The sequence below is a fragment of the Vigna angularis genome, chromosome 9, assembly GCF_016808095.1.
Source record: "Vigna angularis cultivar LongXiaoDou No.4 chromosome 9, ASM1680809v1, whole genome shotgun sequence".
Lineage (NCBI taxonomy): Eukaryota > Viridiplantae > Streptophyta > Magnoliopsida > Fabales > Fabaceae > Vigna > Vigna angularis.
Window position 1 is genome coordinate 30229811 of NC_068978.1, and position 19027 is coordinate 30248837.

General features: G+C 28.6%; 2 protein-coding genes across 2 annotated transcripts; both read right to left on the bottom strand.

The window, feature by feature from the left end:
- Positions 1–382: 382 nt before the first annotated feature.
- LOC108346784 (transcription factor NAI1) lies at positions 383–4849 on the bottom strand. The gene is made up of 5 exons (XM_017585832.2): positions 4814–4849; positions 4365–4709; positions 1533–1910; positions 776–1102; positions 383–463 (listed from the first exon to the last, which is right to left on the bottom strand). The coding sequence occupies exons 1-5, from the start codon at positions 4847–4849 to the stop codon at positions 383–385; spliced, it is 1167 nt and encodes a 388-aa protein (XP_017441321.2).
- A 10406-nt stretch (positions 4850–15255) lies between these two features.
- On the bottom strand, positions 15256–17878 carry LOC108346785 (transcription factor bHLH18). The gene is made up of 4 exons (XM_017585833.2): positions 17724–17878; positions 17208–17642; positions 16291–16671; positions 15256–15538 (listed from the first exon to the last, which is right to left on the bottom strand). The coding sequence occupies exons 1-4, from the start codon at positions 17760–17762 to the stop codon at positions 15458–15460; spliced, it is 936 nt and encodes a 311-aa protein (XP_017441322.1). The 5' UTR covers positions 17763–17878; the 3' UTR covers positions 15256–15457.
- Between the last annotated feature and the right edge of the window lie 1149 nt (positions 17879–19027).

Sequence of the window (19027 nt, forward strand, 5' to 3'; positions counted from 1 at the left end):
TATGTTTTTTTTATGAATAGAGTTTTCTTTTAACTAAAATTTAATACAGAGGTTACCTAAGTAAGTAAACTCTATATATTAATACTGTAAATTATTAACCTCACATTTAAAATTAAGATTATTGATAAAAAAAATATCAATTAACTATAAAAAATTCTAAAATTGATTATTATTTTCAGTCAATAAATCTATTTTATTAATGAATTGTTATCCTTAACTAAAAAATTTCATCAATAAATACATAATTTTCTAGGGAGAATAAAACACACTAATTAAATCATGAATGAGTAAATAATACAAAGAAGTTTTATGGTGAGGCAAGTTTTTGCCCACCTAATACACATCAATATAAATGAACACAAAATTCTTCACTAACGTAATGTTATTGCAAGTTATATAATTTCAATAAATCCTCATTTAAAATATTCACTAAGTCATCTACTGCCATGCTGAAATGTTCCACCTGCACAACAATATATTGCAAAACTTGATTACATAATTGACATGAGTATGTTAGAAAGAAAATCTTTATAATTATTTCTAGAAAAAAATAAGAAAAAATGACATCAATTTTTTCATAAATTAATTGATGTAAGAGCTAATTTATAAATGTTATTTGCAGGAAAAAAAATTCTATTATTAACTTTTTCAAAATTTATTTTTTACTTCATAAACAAATTAACTTTAATTTAAGACATATTTATGGAGAAGTTTCCTCTAAAGAAACCCTAGTTAATAATAATTTTCCTTTTGCATGGATGATATTAGATTGTACCTGGCAAATGATAGAAATGTTTAGAGCAGAACTTCCCAATGGCAGAACACTGCTACAAACTATGGAGAGATGGTGAGATTCAAGCTTCGAAAATAGCTTTGTTACAATGTTTTCTCGTCTGTCACAAATAACTCTGATTCTTACATCTTTACCTGAAACACTTGCATCGACTTTCGGAAATTTTTCTGAAATATTAACATTGGATCCCTTGTTTTTGCAGCACTTTACAGATTCTGTCTTACGTTTCTGTTCTTGCAAATCATTTACACGATTCTCTAAATGTTTCACATAATCGATCGTTTTTCCAACGATAGATATCTTGTCCAACTGTACATACAAATATTTTACTTTTAACTACACACAAAATGTTTCTCAACGATACTTTCACCACATTTTTCGACAACATTTTAATATAATCAATGTGTTATTTTGTAATTGATCCATATTAATATTTATGATTATTATTTAATTTTGGACCAATCACATAATAACACATAAATGATATTAAAATATTATTAAAAAAATGTTGTCAAAATATTATTATTTACGTTAAAAAATATTATTTTAAACAACTATTTTTTTACAATAACTTGTGTGATAATTCATGATTGATCTATTACCAATATACATGTTAATAAAACAGTGATACATGATTTATTTTTGAAAATATTGTTAAAAGAATTGTTAATATATCATAATCAATGTATATTATCAAAATGTTATAAAAAAAATTATTAAAAAACTATTTTCCTTTTACCTTTTTCAAACCAGGAAGCATGGTTGAAAGTTCTATCATCATAGTGCTGATTTTCTCTCTCCTCTTCCTCTCAGCCATGATGTGCTGTTCCGTCTGAAAAGTGCTTCTTTTCTTTTCAGGCTTTGCATGGAATGCTGCATCAGCAACATTTGAAACCACAGTGGAGTCTTCAAAAGCGAGAGTGCAGGATGAAAATACCTGTTTCTCCGAACCAGAATTCGCACGTTGTGTGTTCTTTTTCAAACACGAACCATCGCCCATGTTGTTGTTGTTTTTGTTGATACCAAAACCTGAACCACTCTCTCCCTTCATCAATTCTTCCTCGAGAGAGTTCATCTCGTGTTCAACGAACAAATGAAACTCATCATCACCCATTTCCTGCAAAAATGAGAATCATTTTCATAAGTGTTGGAAGTCCCACATCAACTAGACATAAGGTCAATTCTTACTTTATAAGTGATGCAAACTTCACCTTACAAGCCGATTTTGTAGGGTTAAGTTAGGTTTAAAACCCACTACTAAGGGGTGTGTTGAAAGTCCCACATCAACTAAAAATAAAGTCAATTCTTACTTTATAAATGGATGCAAACCTTATCCTACAAGTTGATTTTGTGGGGATGAGTTAGGCTTAAAATCTACCAACCCAGTTGCAGATTTGGTACCACCAGCAACCCAGTTGTATAATGACATATACTACACATCTTTATTATATATATATATATATATATATATATATATATATATATATATATATATATATATATATATATATATCAATAAAATATTATTTTTTTAAGTAATTAAAAGTTAAAATATGAAAAAAATAATTAATATGTGATAAAATATTTTTTTATGTAATAAAAAGTTAAAATATGAATAAAAAATAATTAAAATGTAACTTTATAAAAATCTTGAATTAAAATAAATTTTCTTAAAAATTAAAAAATATTTACTACGAGGGACTAGGCAAAAGTAAAAGTAAGATGAATTATATATTGGAATAGTCTTGAAAAAGGCAAATTTTCCAGTTTATTTGATTTTGGAAAATTGTAAAGAGTAGTAGGTAGGTAAGAGAATAATATGAATTTTAAGTAATAAATTTATAACCTATTATATAAAGATAACTTTAAAATATGTTGTCATAACATATTATTGTAAAATAAAATAACGAGAGATTACTATTTATTTTTAGGATGTTTTTGGTGAAAAAAGTATAGTATTCACAACTTAGTTTTTAGCTCTTTAATTCATATTATATTTGTATTAAAGTGTTTTTTTGCTTAATATTTTTATTCTTAAAACCTAATTAATAAGTGTGAAATATTTGCTACTATATTTAAAATTTTAATTAAGCATTAGATTTTTAACTGATTTTTTTTATAAATAATGAATATTATAAAAAGCAATATCAGTGAAGCTTTTTATTGAAATTTGAATATTTGAAGATATTTTGGCTTGTTTATTATAAGAAGATAAGTCTTCGCTTTAACCAATAGAAAATAAATTCGGGCAGACGCTAAAGACATCCAAAAGGTAAAAATACGTCATTTTCTTATCTCTGAATTCGCGTGCTGTATAACAAGTGTTACTAAAAATGATTAAATACTTTACATAAAAAACAAATTAAAAAATTACAATCATTAATGTTACTTATAAAGAATAAAAATGATATATGTTGTTTTTTTTTTCTGAAATTCAGTTTATCTGAAAAATAATTTTTTATTGTTATTGTGTTATCTGATTATTTTTCTGAGAAAGCAGCAATATAAGGATAGTCGAGTCCAATTTTGGGTAAATGAATATTTTTTAATGATCTTTTTTATGCTTTACATTTTCATAATCTAATTACTTTATAATTTGAAAATTTGAATGAGGTTATCATTTAGAGTCTTTCCAAATTAGTTTAAAATCACTATATAACATACAAATATTTTAGCTATTTAATATTATTAAATTTTAAATTAGTCTAGTTAATAACAGAAATTAATAATAATAATTAACTAAAATCTTGGTAATTAATTGAATTTAAACTCTAATTTATAAATTAATTACAAAATTTTATTATCAATAAAAAATATTTTAAACATCAATAATTTTTAATTTATAAAATAGTGTATTTCTTAATCAATACAATGATTACTTACATCTTTTAATTTTACATTAATTGTTATTTAACGAGTGTTTTGTAAATATACATACACACATACATAGATATATAATTTATTATTTTTTTCATGAAAAAGTATCTGATTTACTTAATTGTGAATGAAAAAAGTATTTTGATTATTGTTTTATAGCAAATTAACTTTATTTCTTCTTTATTTTTTTCCTTTTCCAGTAAGTGCTCTCTTTTGTTAATAAAACCTAATATGACATTTATAATGTTAGTCAAGTGTTTTTTTTTCGAAATTCACAGTTAATAGAATTTTCATATCTGATAACCAAATAAATTAATAAAAGTGACTCAATAGTTTACAAAATAACTTTTTTTTTTAAAAAATTTATAAAAAATATTTGAAAATCTCACATCAACTAAAAATAAAACTAATTTATAATACATATTTCATAAATCGATTTTATAGATTTACACTTAAAATTCATTTTTTAATATGATATCAAAATTAATATTTAAAATTTATTTTTTAATATGATATTAAAATTAATATTTATCAGGATATGTTATCCGTTATCAAAATATTATTTTGTGAAATTAAGCTTTAAAATATCTTTCTTAACTACAGTAGAATATTTTCATCTAAATCAATTATAAGAATAATAATAAAATAAACCAAAGCCGAAGTGTAGGAATTGAAGTTTTTCAAACCAGGATACCCTCATAGTGCTGATTTTCTCTCTCCTCTTCCTCTTCCTCTCAGACATTATATGCAGCTGCGTCTGAAAAGTGCTTTTCTTTTGCTTCGCATGGAATGCTTCATCAGCATCATTTGACACAACAGTGGAGTTCTCGAAAGAGAGAGTGCAGGATGAAAATTCATGGTTCTTCTCCGAACTAGAATTCGTGTTCGTTTCCAAACATGAAAGATTTTCCATGTTGTTGTTGTTGTTGATAGCAAAATCTGAATCATAAGGCACTGAACTCTCTCCCTTCATCAATTCTTCCTCAAGAGAGTTCACGTCGTGTTCGTTGAACAAACGCAACTCATCATCATCCATTTCCTGCAAAAAGGAGAATCATTTTCATAAGAACCAAATGATATAAAATATTAACATACAACTTTTTTCTTGCGTGATTCTCATGCATTCTATGTTGTATTACTTACTAAATCAGAAAACCATTTTTCCCATGATTCATCCATTGTTTTTGCCAAGTATAGTTTCATTTTGTTGGACTATATATTGTGGAAAGGAACCCTTCAAACGTTCTACCAACCACGTGGCTAATATAGATAATGGTTGTACGATGATAATTAAAATTAGATACCAATAGTACTAGATATAGACTTGTCAGTCCGGTCCACAGGATTCGGTTCTGTTTTGTTTTATATGGTCTTTGGCTAAAAAATCGTACAGGATAAAAAAAAACTTAGATCCAAATCAAGAAAGTTCACAGAATCCTTATAAACGAGGGTTTAAGAAAGTTTATCTCAATCTGAATTGTCTAAGAATGATCTTGAACTTAGATAAATTCATCTTGATTTTTGGCTTAAGTTTGGGTTAATTATATTGATTTTCGATCTTTGGCTTTTGTTTTGTCTTTCAATCTTGGATAACGTATTTCATTTTTTGACCTAGATTAATATGTTTTAATCTTTCGTCCAACTGGCTTGTCTCGACTTAAGGTCTATGTTAACCTTATTTTATAAACGAGGGTTAATTCATGGAATTTCTTTTTAAAAATGAAAAGTATGTATTATATTTATAAATATGTTATTAATATTTTTGTTTAGGAAAGTCTATCTTAACTTTTAGTTTAGGTTTAGTCTAATCTATATTGATCTTCGACCTTTGTCTCATCCTTCAACTTAGGATGACCTGTTACATTCTTTAACTTGGATTGACTCATCTCGTTCTTTCGCCTAATTGACTTGTCTTGACCTTGAACTATGCTAACCTGTGTCGACCTTAATTCTGAGTCGACCTGTTTTTACCTTTGGCCCATGTTAACTCATATCAACCTTTAGTTTGGACTGACTTGTCTTAACCTTTGCTCAGTCCATCTTGACCTTTGACTTGGGCGAATCCATCTCAACCTTCAGCCTGGACAACCTTCTCTCGACCTTCGGTAGGCCAACCTGTCTCGGTCTTAGGTCTATGTCGGCCCATCTTGACTTTCACTTTGAGTTGGCTTGTCTCAACCTTCGATCAGGACAGGTCTGTCTCGCCCATCGATGTAGGCCTGCCTATCTCGGCCTTCAGTCCAGACCGGTATATCACGACCTTCAGCCTGGATTGGTCCATGTCAAACTTTGGCATGTGCTATATTGTCTCAACTTTTGACTCGAGCTAAACGGTCTTAATCTTTGACTCAAACTTTCTAGACCTTCGGTCCAACCAGTCTCAATTGACCTTCGTTCTTGCCAGCCTAGCTTGGATTTTGGTTTTGGTTGGCCATCATACAAAGTCTTAAAAAGAGATTTGGATTATATGTATTGTAAAATATTATTTTTTAGGTAATAAAAAGTTAAAATATGAATAAAAATAAATAAAATATGATTTTGGAAAAGTCTTGTATTAAAATAAAAATTATAAAAGAAATTATAAATTTGGTATGATGGACCAGACAAAGTAAAAACATGTAAACTTTGGATTGATTGCATATTATATTTTCATGTTTTTTTTATTAGGTGAATTTATAATATATAAATAAATGTAAATTTTATTTTACAAACGATTTTGTAAAGTTGGGTTAAATTTAAAGCCTACTTAATCTATTCTAACAAGATTTGTTATTCATTTAATTTATTGTGTTACTATTCATCCAATGATTTATTTTGTTGGATGTATTGTTTAATCTACTATTAGACCACCATGTTTATGTTTAAAATGTATATACTTTAAAATGAGAAACAATATTTTATATTGTAATTATTTTATGATTCCATAAAAATGTCTTTTGATGGTCTATTTTAGCATGTCTAGATGCATGGAAACAAGTCGTGGGTGGAATGAGGACCATTCTGAGACATGAAAAGTTGGCAATCATATGATGGGTGTAGGTCATAAAAATGACTTTTATGGTTGTCTCCTTTTTCTTTCTATAATTATTCTTCAATCAAAACGCGTGATAACTTTATTCATCAAACACCTGCAAAACTTTTAAAAAATAATAATATTACTATTTTTTTATTATTATAATTGAAAATATACTTCCATCCACGAGTTTAGCACAGTATCCCATTTCTCGTACAAATTCACTTTCATGTTTTTGTCGAAATCGTTCATCCAACGGACTTAGTCACTCGTCTTTCTATCTCTAGTACAACAGTGAAATCAAACACATTTACCATGTGAAAAAGTGATTGATCATGAAAAAAATGATTAATTAATCTGCTTTTTGAATAAATAAATGTATCTTTTTTAAAAATTTAATATAATAAATTTATTTTATTTTATAATTTAATTTCTAAATATTTTATTTGAATACAGTAAATTTATATTTATTAAATTTGATCTTGTTTTTGTTTTCAATTAACATTGTTTCTGCTGGAATGGGACAAGGAAAACTTTTGCTGTTTTTGCTCGGGAATGTTCCGCTTCCGCCGATCGGTTCTCCTGTCTCCGGTCTTACCTTCTGGATCTTTCTCTCTCAATGCCAAAATGGGGATGACCTGCAGGAAACACTCCGACGCTTAAGTCAGAATTTATCTATGCAAGTCTAGTTAAAATCAGAAATAAGAGCTTTTACCTTCCTAATCAGTTGTTATTTATAGGATTTCAAGGAATATAATCCATTAATTTACCTCTTAATGACAATCAATACAAACCTTAACCGCTCCACGGTGACCGTTACATCATTAATTGGTCGACCGAGAATGATTGACTTCCATCGCCTCTACATGGCCGGTCGGTCTAACCTAAGTAGCGGGAATAATTGACTTCCATCGCCTCTGCATGGCCGGTCGGTCCAATCTACTCAGTAGTAACAAACATCAAATGCAAAAATTTACTCCTTCAGCTTTATAAACACTATTAAAAAATATTCACATCAAATTTAAATATATATATATATATATATATATATATATATATATATAACACTTACGAAAAATAATTAATTGACATTAATGAAAAAACTCTATTTCAAATAATCCTAAGGATTGATTATGTTTTTAGTTTTATATTTGCATGTAAAATTAAATTATTTTCATGTTTGAAATTTTGATATATTTTTGTTCCTTAACTTTAAAAATAATTAATATAATTCTCTTTTGTATGAGCTATAAAATTGTGTCTTAAATATGATAGCATATTTTAAATAATGAGACTAACTTATTTTAATATTGAAAATTTAAAATATAGATAGAATTTATATAAATGATTTCATTATCTAACATGATATACCAAATATTCTGTAAGTATATGGTATTAAGGAATATCATCACATAATCAAACTACCGAGATTTGATCACACACACTAGTACAAAAGACAATTTTTGTAGCGATTTTTTATAATGATTATAATCTACTTGGTATAAAAATTGACGTTGTGGCATAATTGTAAATATCGTGTAAATTTCTATATTGTTTGGAGCTAGGATCAGTATAGAAAGTGGTGCGGTGACAAAAATGTAATAAATTAGAAAGTTTTCCTATATCGGTTGATCCAAAACTGATATAGAAAGTGGTGCACAGGAAAAAAATGTAACAAATTACAAAGTTTTTCTATATCAGTTGAACCTAGAACCGATATAGAAAATGTGCAATAGCAAAATTGTAACAAATTACAAATTTTTTTTATATTGATTAGACCTAAAATTGATATAGAAAGTGACCTTTTATACCGGTTAGTCACAATAATTGGTATGAAATGTTTAATTTTTTTTTTTGTTTCCAACTTTCGTGCTTCACCTTATTCACCTCTATACATAGTGACTGGATCTATCCTTCTCCCTTCTCATGAGTAGTCTTCGTCTTCGTCTTAGTCTTTCCTTCTGTTCTATTCACTTTCCTCCTTCTATTCCATCTAGTTCTCAATTGCGAGTAATCCTTCTTCCATCTTGTTTGTCGCGTTGCTGTCTCAACAACATTAGGAAAGTTTCATCGTCATTGCCATTCCATTCTCTCTTTTCCTTCCATTCCAATTGTTATCCTGACATTCATCTACTTGTCCTCGCATTCATGTCTCCTCCAACATCAAGAACTTATGCACTCACAGGTTGCCTTAGACATTCTTGTCAACGAAATTCACGAGGATTGTTGGGCTTTGTGTGGTGTTGCCTTCGCTGCCACCTCCTTTGCATTTTCTGCATTAGAAAAGGTTAGCATATGAACCTAATATCTACATTGTTTTGGCGTTGATGCCTTTATTATTTTGAATTTAAAAACGAATGAATGTTGTAAGTTGGTTTGGTGTATATTAAATGTTATAAAAAGGAGACAATTATAAGTAGCATTAAGAAGAGAGAATCAGTGTGGGGAGAAGCTCAAACAATGCATGAGTTGGGCAACTTGAATGGTAATGGGGTGATGGGTTCTGATTTTTGGTGTAGTGATGCAGAATAAGGATGAAATTTTTAGCATAGTGAAATCAGGTTTGATAGTGAGAGAACAATGAGGCAAATTATAGGTGAGAAAATGAAGGTGATGATGAAGTTGATTTTGTGACTCAACAATGGACAAAGTTGATTCATGTTTTTTTTTTATGAAAGCAACACCTTTGGTTGCTTAAAGTTCCTTTGAAAATATTACCACTTTCATGATGGTCACTTCTTAATAGGCTCAAGACTAGCACAACTTGTTATTGAAAATATCATTACTAATTTGTAGAATGACCATTGATGAGTGCATATTTATAAACAATATTTCGTTAAGTATTGTTTGATAAATTCAAAACATTGATTGCTAGATAGTCTAACTTTTTTTAGACGATTTTGTCTCAACAATTTCTTTCTTTTTTATGTTTATTAAATACACATGCTAAACGAAATATGTTTGAATATTATTAAGCATAGTATGAAAAAGGTTTTTTTATCTGATTAAACGATATTTTTAGGTTTACTTGCCTTTACTCCTAACTCCTCTTAATGGTTTGACCTTATGAAAAAAAGTTTATCATACTACCTTAGTGTATTATCCCTTTAACTAGTTTCCCTCTTCTTGGTATTTCTTTCATATACTTTCTTATAGCTTATGGTTTCTGTCAAAGCTCAACAAATTAATTTCCTCCTCCTTATTTGATAAAGATTAAAAATGATTCAGAACATGTGATAATTATAATTATTAGAGCATATTAACATTGCACGTTATGGTAGTAGTAACACTAAATAGACTGTAAGTGCTGGAATGATGCATAGTGTAAATGCGTAGAAACAAGTGCTGGAATGAGGACCATATACTGTGTTCACACGTGTGAAGTTTGCAATTATATGATGGGTCTAAGTCGTATAAAATATGACAGCCTTTGTTGTCTCCTTTTCTTTTATATAATTATTGTACAAGTAAAGCACGTGATGAATGTATTGATCCAACATCTGCAAAAGCCTCTAATGACAAGTGTCAGAACTACCAGAAAAGCTTCATTAGCTAGGGACCCTTTTACGTATTAAAAAGTTAATATGTATTATTTTTAACATTTTATAATAAAAGGAGAGTTAAATTTTGACAATGAAATGATTTTTTTTTCTAAAAAAACCGAAACAATTATAATTGCTAATAATTTATGAATCATGAACTTGCTGTTGGAAACAGCTGGTGGTGATGTGTAGGGAATGCCATGGCTGCTTAAATGAGTGACAAAAGAACTACATGTTGATGTGAAAGATATTGAGTATATATTTTTCATGTCGATATCATAAGTTTAAAAGATTTTATTTAAGATAATTTGTTAATTACTTTTATGTAATATTATATTATAATTTGATTATATTTTTAAATGAGATAACTCTTTTAACACTTTTAGTATAAAGTTCAAAATTTATTTAAGTAAATAGTTGGTTCAGTATGAGTATCAATGTATTTCGTTTAGGAAAAAGTTGAGAAAAATTATAGTCTTAGTATTAAAGATTAATTTTTAAAATTTTGTTCGAAATTAGGTAATTGATCACATAGTTGGTAATTGGTAATTAGACTTAATTAAGTTTTAAATTTTAAATAAATTTTAATATTTTTAATTGACTTCTTATTAAATTGTTGGTTTAATAGGTTTGGAGGTCCCTATATTTGCGGGTTTGTTTCAATTGGGTCCTCCAATTTTGAAAGTGATCAATTTGGTCCCTAATTTAACAAAATTAAGTCAATATTACCCTTTCAGTGTTAATCTGTTTATAAATCCAACTTCTTACCAATGCTTTATAATCATATAAAATCCATGTATTCAGAGCCATCTGCAAATAAAAGGATGCCTCAGCATGTCGCCTGTTTAAAAAGTTAATGTCGTCCATTGCATTTAACGAAAGGGTATTATTGACTCAATTTTGTTAAATTAGGGACTCAATTGATCACTTCCAAAATTGGAGGACCCAATTGAAACGAATCCGCAAATATAGGGACCTCCGAACCTATTAAACCTAAATTGTTTGTGTATTAAGTACTCAATTTTTATATTTTTAAATTAAATATATGTCATTTAACTTTTTTTGTTAATCGGGTGGTGTGAGTATTATTCTCTCCCATCATTTTACTTTTTCTTATCTTCACGCGCTACCAAAAATTAGGTTTTATATTAATTGTAAATAGTATAAAATTGAAATTTAAAATATAAACTATATTTTGATAGAAGTCTCACATCTGATGAGATCAATTTATAAAGTTTATCTTACAAATCAGTTTTGTAAAATTGAATTAGGTTTAAAATTCATATTATCAGAACCAGAGTAGAGTCTATTATAGTGATAATTTTTGTTTGTTGGACATATTGTTTTATCCATTATCGGACCGTTATTGGATCACCCATCAATGTAGTTTCATACTCAAGATGTATATACCTCGACGTGAGAGGGTGTATTAAAAATAAAAGTTAATTTAAAGTATATAAATAAGTGCAAATCTTATTTTACAAGCTGGTTTTGTAAGATTGAGGTAGGCTTAAAGTTCATTTATTAATATATTTGAATTCAAATTAGTATTAATTTAATTATTTTTTATGTGATTTTGTTTAAGTGATGTATTATAATTTTTATTTGCATATATAAAAAAGTATCATTAGAATTTTAAAACATAAAGTAAAGAAACGATCCTTATAGTAATCTTTTCGATGGGATCATTTAACTGTGATTAACATGAATGAAACCCTAGATTTGTCAAAATAAAACATAAAGTGGATCGAAAGAAACCTCGTTCACAAAATACCTAACCCTTTACCCTACCAAAAATGCATAAGCTTTCATGTCACCAACACGTTGTTCCAAGCAACAACCACCCTCTTCCCTAACCTCATGCTTTCTTCAATCATATTTCCAAAACCACCGTTTCCAAACAAACTACAAAAGTGTATGTCACTCTCTACTTTTACATGACACACCACCACCATTTGTTTTTTCTCATAACATAACATTTACAATATCATTATTTGGCACTTTTCTTTTACCCATTTCCCTTTTTTTCATCTTTCAAGTCATATTAATCAAATCAGGTGGAAATAAGCTACCTTCTCTTTTCTCTTTCTTCGAGCTTTTCGGCCATCTTTGGATTTTTTCCCTGTCTTCTTTTCAACCATATGTTTTGTTGTTCATCCCATTATAATCCATGTGCTGCATATTCTATCCATTCATGAAGAAATTAGTAGATGATTTTCTTTCTTTTACGTGGAATTATATAGACTTCACTAGAATAGGAATTAATTTACACTTTGTTTTGTTAGAAGTGTGAAACACTACAATTTTTTATATTATTATTCGTTTTAAAAAATAATTAATCCGCTTTTAGTAGAATGTAATATTTTCTTTTCTAGTCATATCTTCTTTTAAAAATATTATATTATATTATTTATTTATTTATTTATTTTATTTTAGATGTAACAGCCTAAAAAATATAGTGTTTCGGAATTGATAATTTGTTTAAAATGGTGAGACTTCAATATTTTGATATTAAAAAATTAAAATATAAATAAAGTTTTTATAAACAACTTTCATTATTTAAAAACACATACTCTCTCTAAAACTCTTTCCTTTATATCTCTTTCCCTTCTCTTTAGGTTTTCTTAATTTCTGTTCATTTGTTTGAAGATTGAAGACTGCTAGAGTGATCCTTGAGGTAATCTCTCAACTTTTATTCGATCAGTTTCTTCACTATAGTAAGTTGATTTTTTGTCCTATTGATATTATTTATGGGTACTCACCCTTGCCTATTGTGGTTGTAGTTCCACCTACGATGGTTGTATTTGTACGGGAGTAGATAGTGTTGCAGATGAGACTGAATAGTAGCACGACAAGAGATAGGAAATAAATATTTGTGGGATTTTGTCTTTAAAGTTTTCTTTTCGTACATTTGACTTGGAGTTTTTGTAAAGGATATGTTATGGTATATTTTGGTGTTGTATGGACATTATTTAAATTGTGATTTTTTCTTCCGCGTAAAAGATTTTGAGTAAATAACAATAACTATTTTACATATTTTGTGCCGAGTAAGATTGATTATTTCTTTACACGTGGCATCCCACTAGGGGTGTTACATTGAATGTTCAATCAATCATAAGCACATTTTTAGACTTAACAAATCCTTATATGGATTGAAACAAGCCCTTAGAGCTTGGTATGAAAGGTTAAGTCTATTCTTCATTGAAAATGGTTTTACAAGAGGACAGGTAGACACCACATTGTTTCGCAAAAATGTCAACTATGATTTCATAATAATCCAAATATATGTTGATCATATAATCTTTGGTGCTACTAATGGAGATCTTTGTCAAGATTTCTTTAAGATGATGCATGATGAATTTGAGATGAGCATGATGGATGAACTAAAATTCTTTCTTGGACTATAAATTAAGCAAGAGACAGATGCAATATACATAACAGAGCTACTAAAGAAATTCAAAATGGATAAAGTAAAGGAGATGAAGACTCCAATGCATCCAACAACTGGCCTAGGGCTAAATGAAAGCTTTAACACTATTTATCGACAAACGATAGGATCACTTTTATATCTTAACGTCTAGACCTAATATAATGTTCAATGTCTGTCTATGTGCTAGATTTCAGTTAGATCCAAGAGAAACTCATCTTAGTGTTGTTAAATGAATATTTTGTTATCTAATTATAATAACTAATCTTGGTCTGTGCTATAAAGGAAGTGAAAGTTTCAGGCTCGAAGGCTATTGTGATATTCATTAAGCTGATTATGCTAAAGACAAAGTTGAACAAAAATGTATAAGTGGAGGCTGCCACTTCATTGGAGGAAACCTTGTCTCATGGTTGAACAAAAAGCAAAGAAAAATTAAGCTATCAATTGTTGAAGCAGAATACATATTTGTTGCCCATTACTTCTCATAATTACTTTGAATAAAAAATAAATTAGAAGATTATATTTACTTTGAGAGTAAGATCCTTATATACTGTGATAATAATGTCGCTATTAATTTGTCTAGAATTCCTACATTGTAGTCATGTGACAAACATATTAAAGTCAAACATCACTTCATACATGATCATGTAAATAAGGATACTGTGGATTTATGATATGTAACACAAAAGATCAGGTCGCTGATATCTTCACCTAGTCATTGGTGGAAGATAAACTTCATATTCTAATCACCCTTCTTGGCATGAAAAACGTCCAATGAATTAGAAGCAACATGTTATTGACGAAAGTACTAAGAAGAGGATATCATTTATCCAAATCACAAAATTTCATTTGTAATTATTTCTATTTGGCATAATTTTATGGATCTCGTAGGGAGATTCTATGGTGGCGTTTCATTAATGTATGTATTGATATATGAATTGGGTATTGAGAGTTATTTCGTCGCTCTAATAACAATTGTTAACCATTGATCACCTTAATAGCTGTGAGCATACAATGATGTAGTGACAAATCCGTTCAAAATGATAGTGTTGTTATTGTATAAATCTAAGGTGGTCTTGTTTGATATAAGCTTCTTCTAAGAAACTTTATTATACTTTGGATAAATGTAATATTATCTCTTAATTGTATAGAATTGATATATATTGATATTATAGTTACTTTATATAACGGTATTAGTAATATATAAATCTTTGATTATTTATTCTTAAATTTTTTATTATGCAATGCTCTATATTATTAAATGAGATATTATAGCAAAATTTAAATAGATAAATATTATTAAAAAGATAACAACATAATTGGTTATGTCTTAATATGTAATGGAATTGTGTTGAAAACATATAGTAAATCTTTGTTTTTTTTTATTAAAAAGGTTTTTATTTTTCTTGAAATTAGTATTTTTTTTTCCAATGATTATGTGTTTCAATTTTAAACTTTCTCTTCTTTTTTCTTTCTTTCTGTGTCTGTGTATCCAAACACACTGACAGGGTGAATTTATTGAAGCATTTAAAATTGCAATGTAGGGTGGAGAAAGCATGCACATTCAAGATGAAAACTATACAAATATATTAATTGTAAAGTAAACAAAATCATCTTATTTTCCATAATTAAAAACGAATGTTCGTGAAGATTGCAAAAACCATAACTATCATGCACAGCAGCACTATTTCTTTCTTTAGGAGCTTCAATGATTGACAAAAATGGAAAAGATACATTCAACAGAAACGTGCTGAAGCAGCAGATAATGCATTAATTAATATTTCTTGTGTGGCTCTTTATTAATATTACAGGTTACAGCACTTGGACAAATCCTCAGTCAATGTTTTCACAAAGTTGTCAACTGTCGTGGTGAATTTAGGGTTCATCTGCAAGATAGGGCAATCATACATATACGTATCATGCTCCATGCACAACAATATATTATTATTTTAATGTTCCATGTGATAAGCATGTAAGGCTCACAAGGATTCTAACTCTGTAAATATTCTTGTTCTTACAATCAGGATACTATTTTATTCTGTATCGTAAATGTAAGTATTGGAAAGAAGACACCTCGTGATTGTAATTATTCTTAGAAAATATCTTATAAAATAATTAATATAATGATCTAATTGCACTTTTCATTTATATTATAAACAAATATAAATTGTAATTATGTCTTACATTTTCTAGTCGTATTTTGTATTAATGATCTTCCAGTTTTGCAACATCAAAATTGTATTTTGTGCAAATATTTGGAGGATTATGATTATGAAATTAGTGATGAAAGACATTCAAAAGATAAGAAATGAGAACTTTGATACATGCTTGATGAATTTTGAAAACTAATGAGAATGAGAATGATATAACAATCTCAAAAAATAGCAATCCCAAAAATAATCACATGCATGTAAAGAAGATAAAACAAAAGAACTACTGATCATCGATTTTCACACCAGACAACTGAAATTGTTTATCCTATCTCTGGAACGAGTGATGTTTTTTCTAAGTGAGAGAATAATTAAAAGTAATAGTTGATTAAATTATTAGATTTTGACATATATACTTTCTTGAATGTTTAAAGAAGGAAAGTGGTATGTTGATAAGATGTGTCATAATAAGAAGAGTGTAGATATACCTGAGCAATGCTGGTAATGGTGATAGCAGAATTCCCAAAAGGCAAAACATTGCTGCTAACAACAGAGAGATTATGAGCTTCAAGCTTGGCCATTACGTTCTGCACAATGTTCCTTTGCATCTCACACGTTACTCTGATAAGTACATCTTTTCCTGCAACTCTTGCTTCAACCTTCGAACATTTCTTGCTAGCTTCGTCACCATCATTACAAGCATGAGAGGTCCACGAAAAGTCATATCCAACCATGTTGCTTTTGCTCACTTTCAAGCACCCTTCTGATTCTATCTTCCTCTTCTTATTCTCTTTCTCCAAATCTTTCACACGCTGCTCAAGACACTTCACGTATTCTATGGCCTTGTTCAGAACAGAAACCTTGTCCACCTACACACATCTTTACAGATTAGAACTTTCTTACATCCATTTTTCGACTTCATGCAAAGCAAAATCATCTTTGCACCCATTGAACAATCTACATCAGTTTTGTAATAGATGTAAAAATACACAAAACCGATGAAAAAAAAGCTGATTTGTAGTATTTGATGGCTTAAACATCAAATTATTAGAGTTGGCTTTGAGTGAAGCTGATCAAGAAAATAGTCTTCCTAATCAAATATAAGTAATAAAATACATCTTATATACAGTATTAGAAAAAGTTAATTAAATGTATTACAAGTAGGATTATGTATATAAATAACCCTAGAAAAAAAAGAGTTAAAAAAATAAAACATAACAAAGTCAATTACAAATACATAATTGTTACAATCAAATTTAGTTTCAGTTTCTAGAAAATCTACCCTAATAGTATTCTAATACCAAATTGGATCTTCAGATGCTAATAATTTATTAAAATAGTATGAGAAATAGTGATATATATATCCATGGTACTAAGAAGCAAAGGAAAAACTATATGAACTAACCTTTTTCAAGCCAGGAATAAGAGCAGAAAGGGCAATGAACATTTTGGTGAGATTCTCTCTCCTTTTCCTCTCAGACATTATGTGATCAAGTGTCTGAGAAGAGTTTCTTTCCCTCTTGAGGGGTTTTCTGGTTTTTTCTTGGGTCTGATTTGAGTGTTCACCAAGATGTTGGCACGTTTTCTTATCAAAAATTGGCACTGAAGTGAAATTCTCAAACGACAGAACACAAGACTTTGGTCGTGGAGAAGCATGTTGTTGTGTGACACTTGTCGTGTCAAAGCCAGTGTTCTCTTCCAAAGATGGAAAATTGCTTAGAAGGGTAGTGCTGCTTTCTTTCAATGAGTCTTCTGCAGGCACCACTGAATTGTCCCCCTTAAATTCTTCTCCAGCAGAGTTCAGGTCAAAATCACGTAAAGTATGCCAATCATTTTCCTCCTGTAAACACAACAAAAGAGAACAATTTTTAGGAACAAGGTTGTGTATAAAGTTAGATACCATATTTCATATGTTACTTACCAAAATTGAAACCCATTGTTGCCATGATTCATCATCCATTTGGTCCCTTGAACTACAAATAGTTGTAGTGCAGTTTATATATGCTTATGCTATTGAGGGGAGATGCCGAAACTGAGCGATGAGGGATTCCTTCCTGTGCCATTATTGGTAATTGATTGATAGTGTGTGATTAGAGTATTGGTACTTTGAGAAAGACGATATGTGGCTTGGCTAATGCCACGACCCTCTTACTTTTCCGCAACAAGTGGCATTGCAATTTGATTTTTGTAATTATGCTGTAAACCAACGTAACAACAGTGATAGAAAGAGTTTTATATATAAAAAATAAACATGTTGAAACCATTATAAGAGTTTAAATTGAGCAAGTTGAACTAGATTCTGGTAAAAAAGATTTCGAAGGTTAAATGATTAGAGCATTTTGTATTAAAAAGGGTAAATTACATTTCTTATATGCTTTTTTCTATTTCAGGCAATCAAATTGTCAAGGGACAAATTATTCATTTTATATTTCACTCTAATGAAAGAAAGAGCTTGTCAAAAAGTAATATAACATTGAATTTTAAAATTCTAAGCCAATTTTATAACATAAATCTAGACTCTAGGTGATTCATGTATTATAATAAACAAAAGTTCATATGTGTATTCTTAAGTCATTTTAAAAATATATTGTTATAAAAATACATTTTTAAAATTTAATACAAGTCATAATTTTTTTTTTTAAAAAAAGTGAACATAAAAAAACATATGGAACATAAAAGTGGACAAGAGCCTTTGATTGAATTTGAGAACAATCTAACCTTTATAGTGTGTAAAAATGAAAAGTTCTTAACATCTCATAAACAAAAGTCAATAAAGAGGGGTAATAATGGTGATAGTTAAATATATATAAATAATTGTTCACACCTATTATACTTTTCTAAATTTAATATTAAGAAATAACAATTGCTAGTGTGTAAAATTATTTATCAAAGAAAAGTTCATAATTTTTTTAAGACAATGTTAACCAAATACAAGACACTAATTAAGGAATTATAAAATTATAAAAAAAAAATATTATACTTGATTTTAATTACCTTGGTATTATAGTACCTGCATTATGTACGGTGATAAGTATCAATTTTAAGTAAAACTGAATATTAGTTTTGATATTTATATCATTTTCTAAAATTAGAAATAGAAATGTTACGTTTTGATATTATTTATAGATAAATAAGAATAAATTAAAAAAATAGGTTGTGTTGGACCAGAGACACCACATCACACACAAACAAAGTACTGCTTTCTCTCACAATCTCCCAAACACA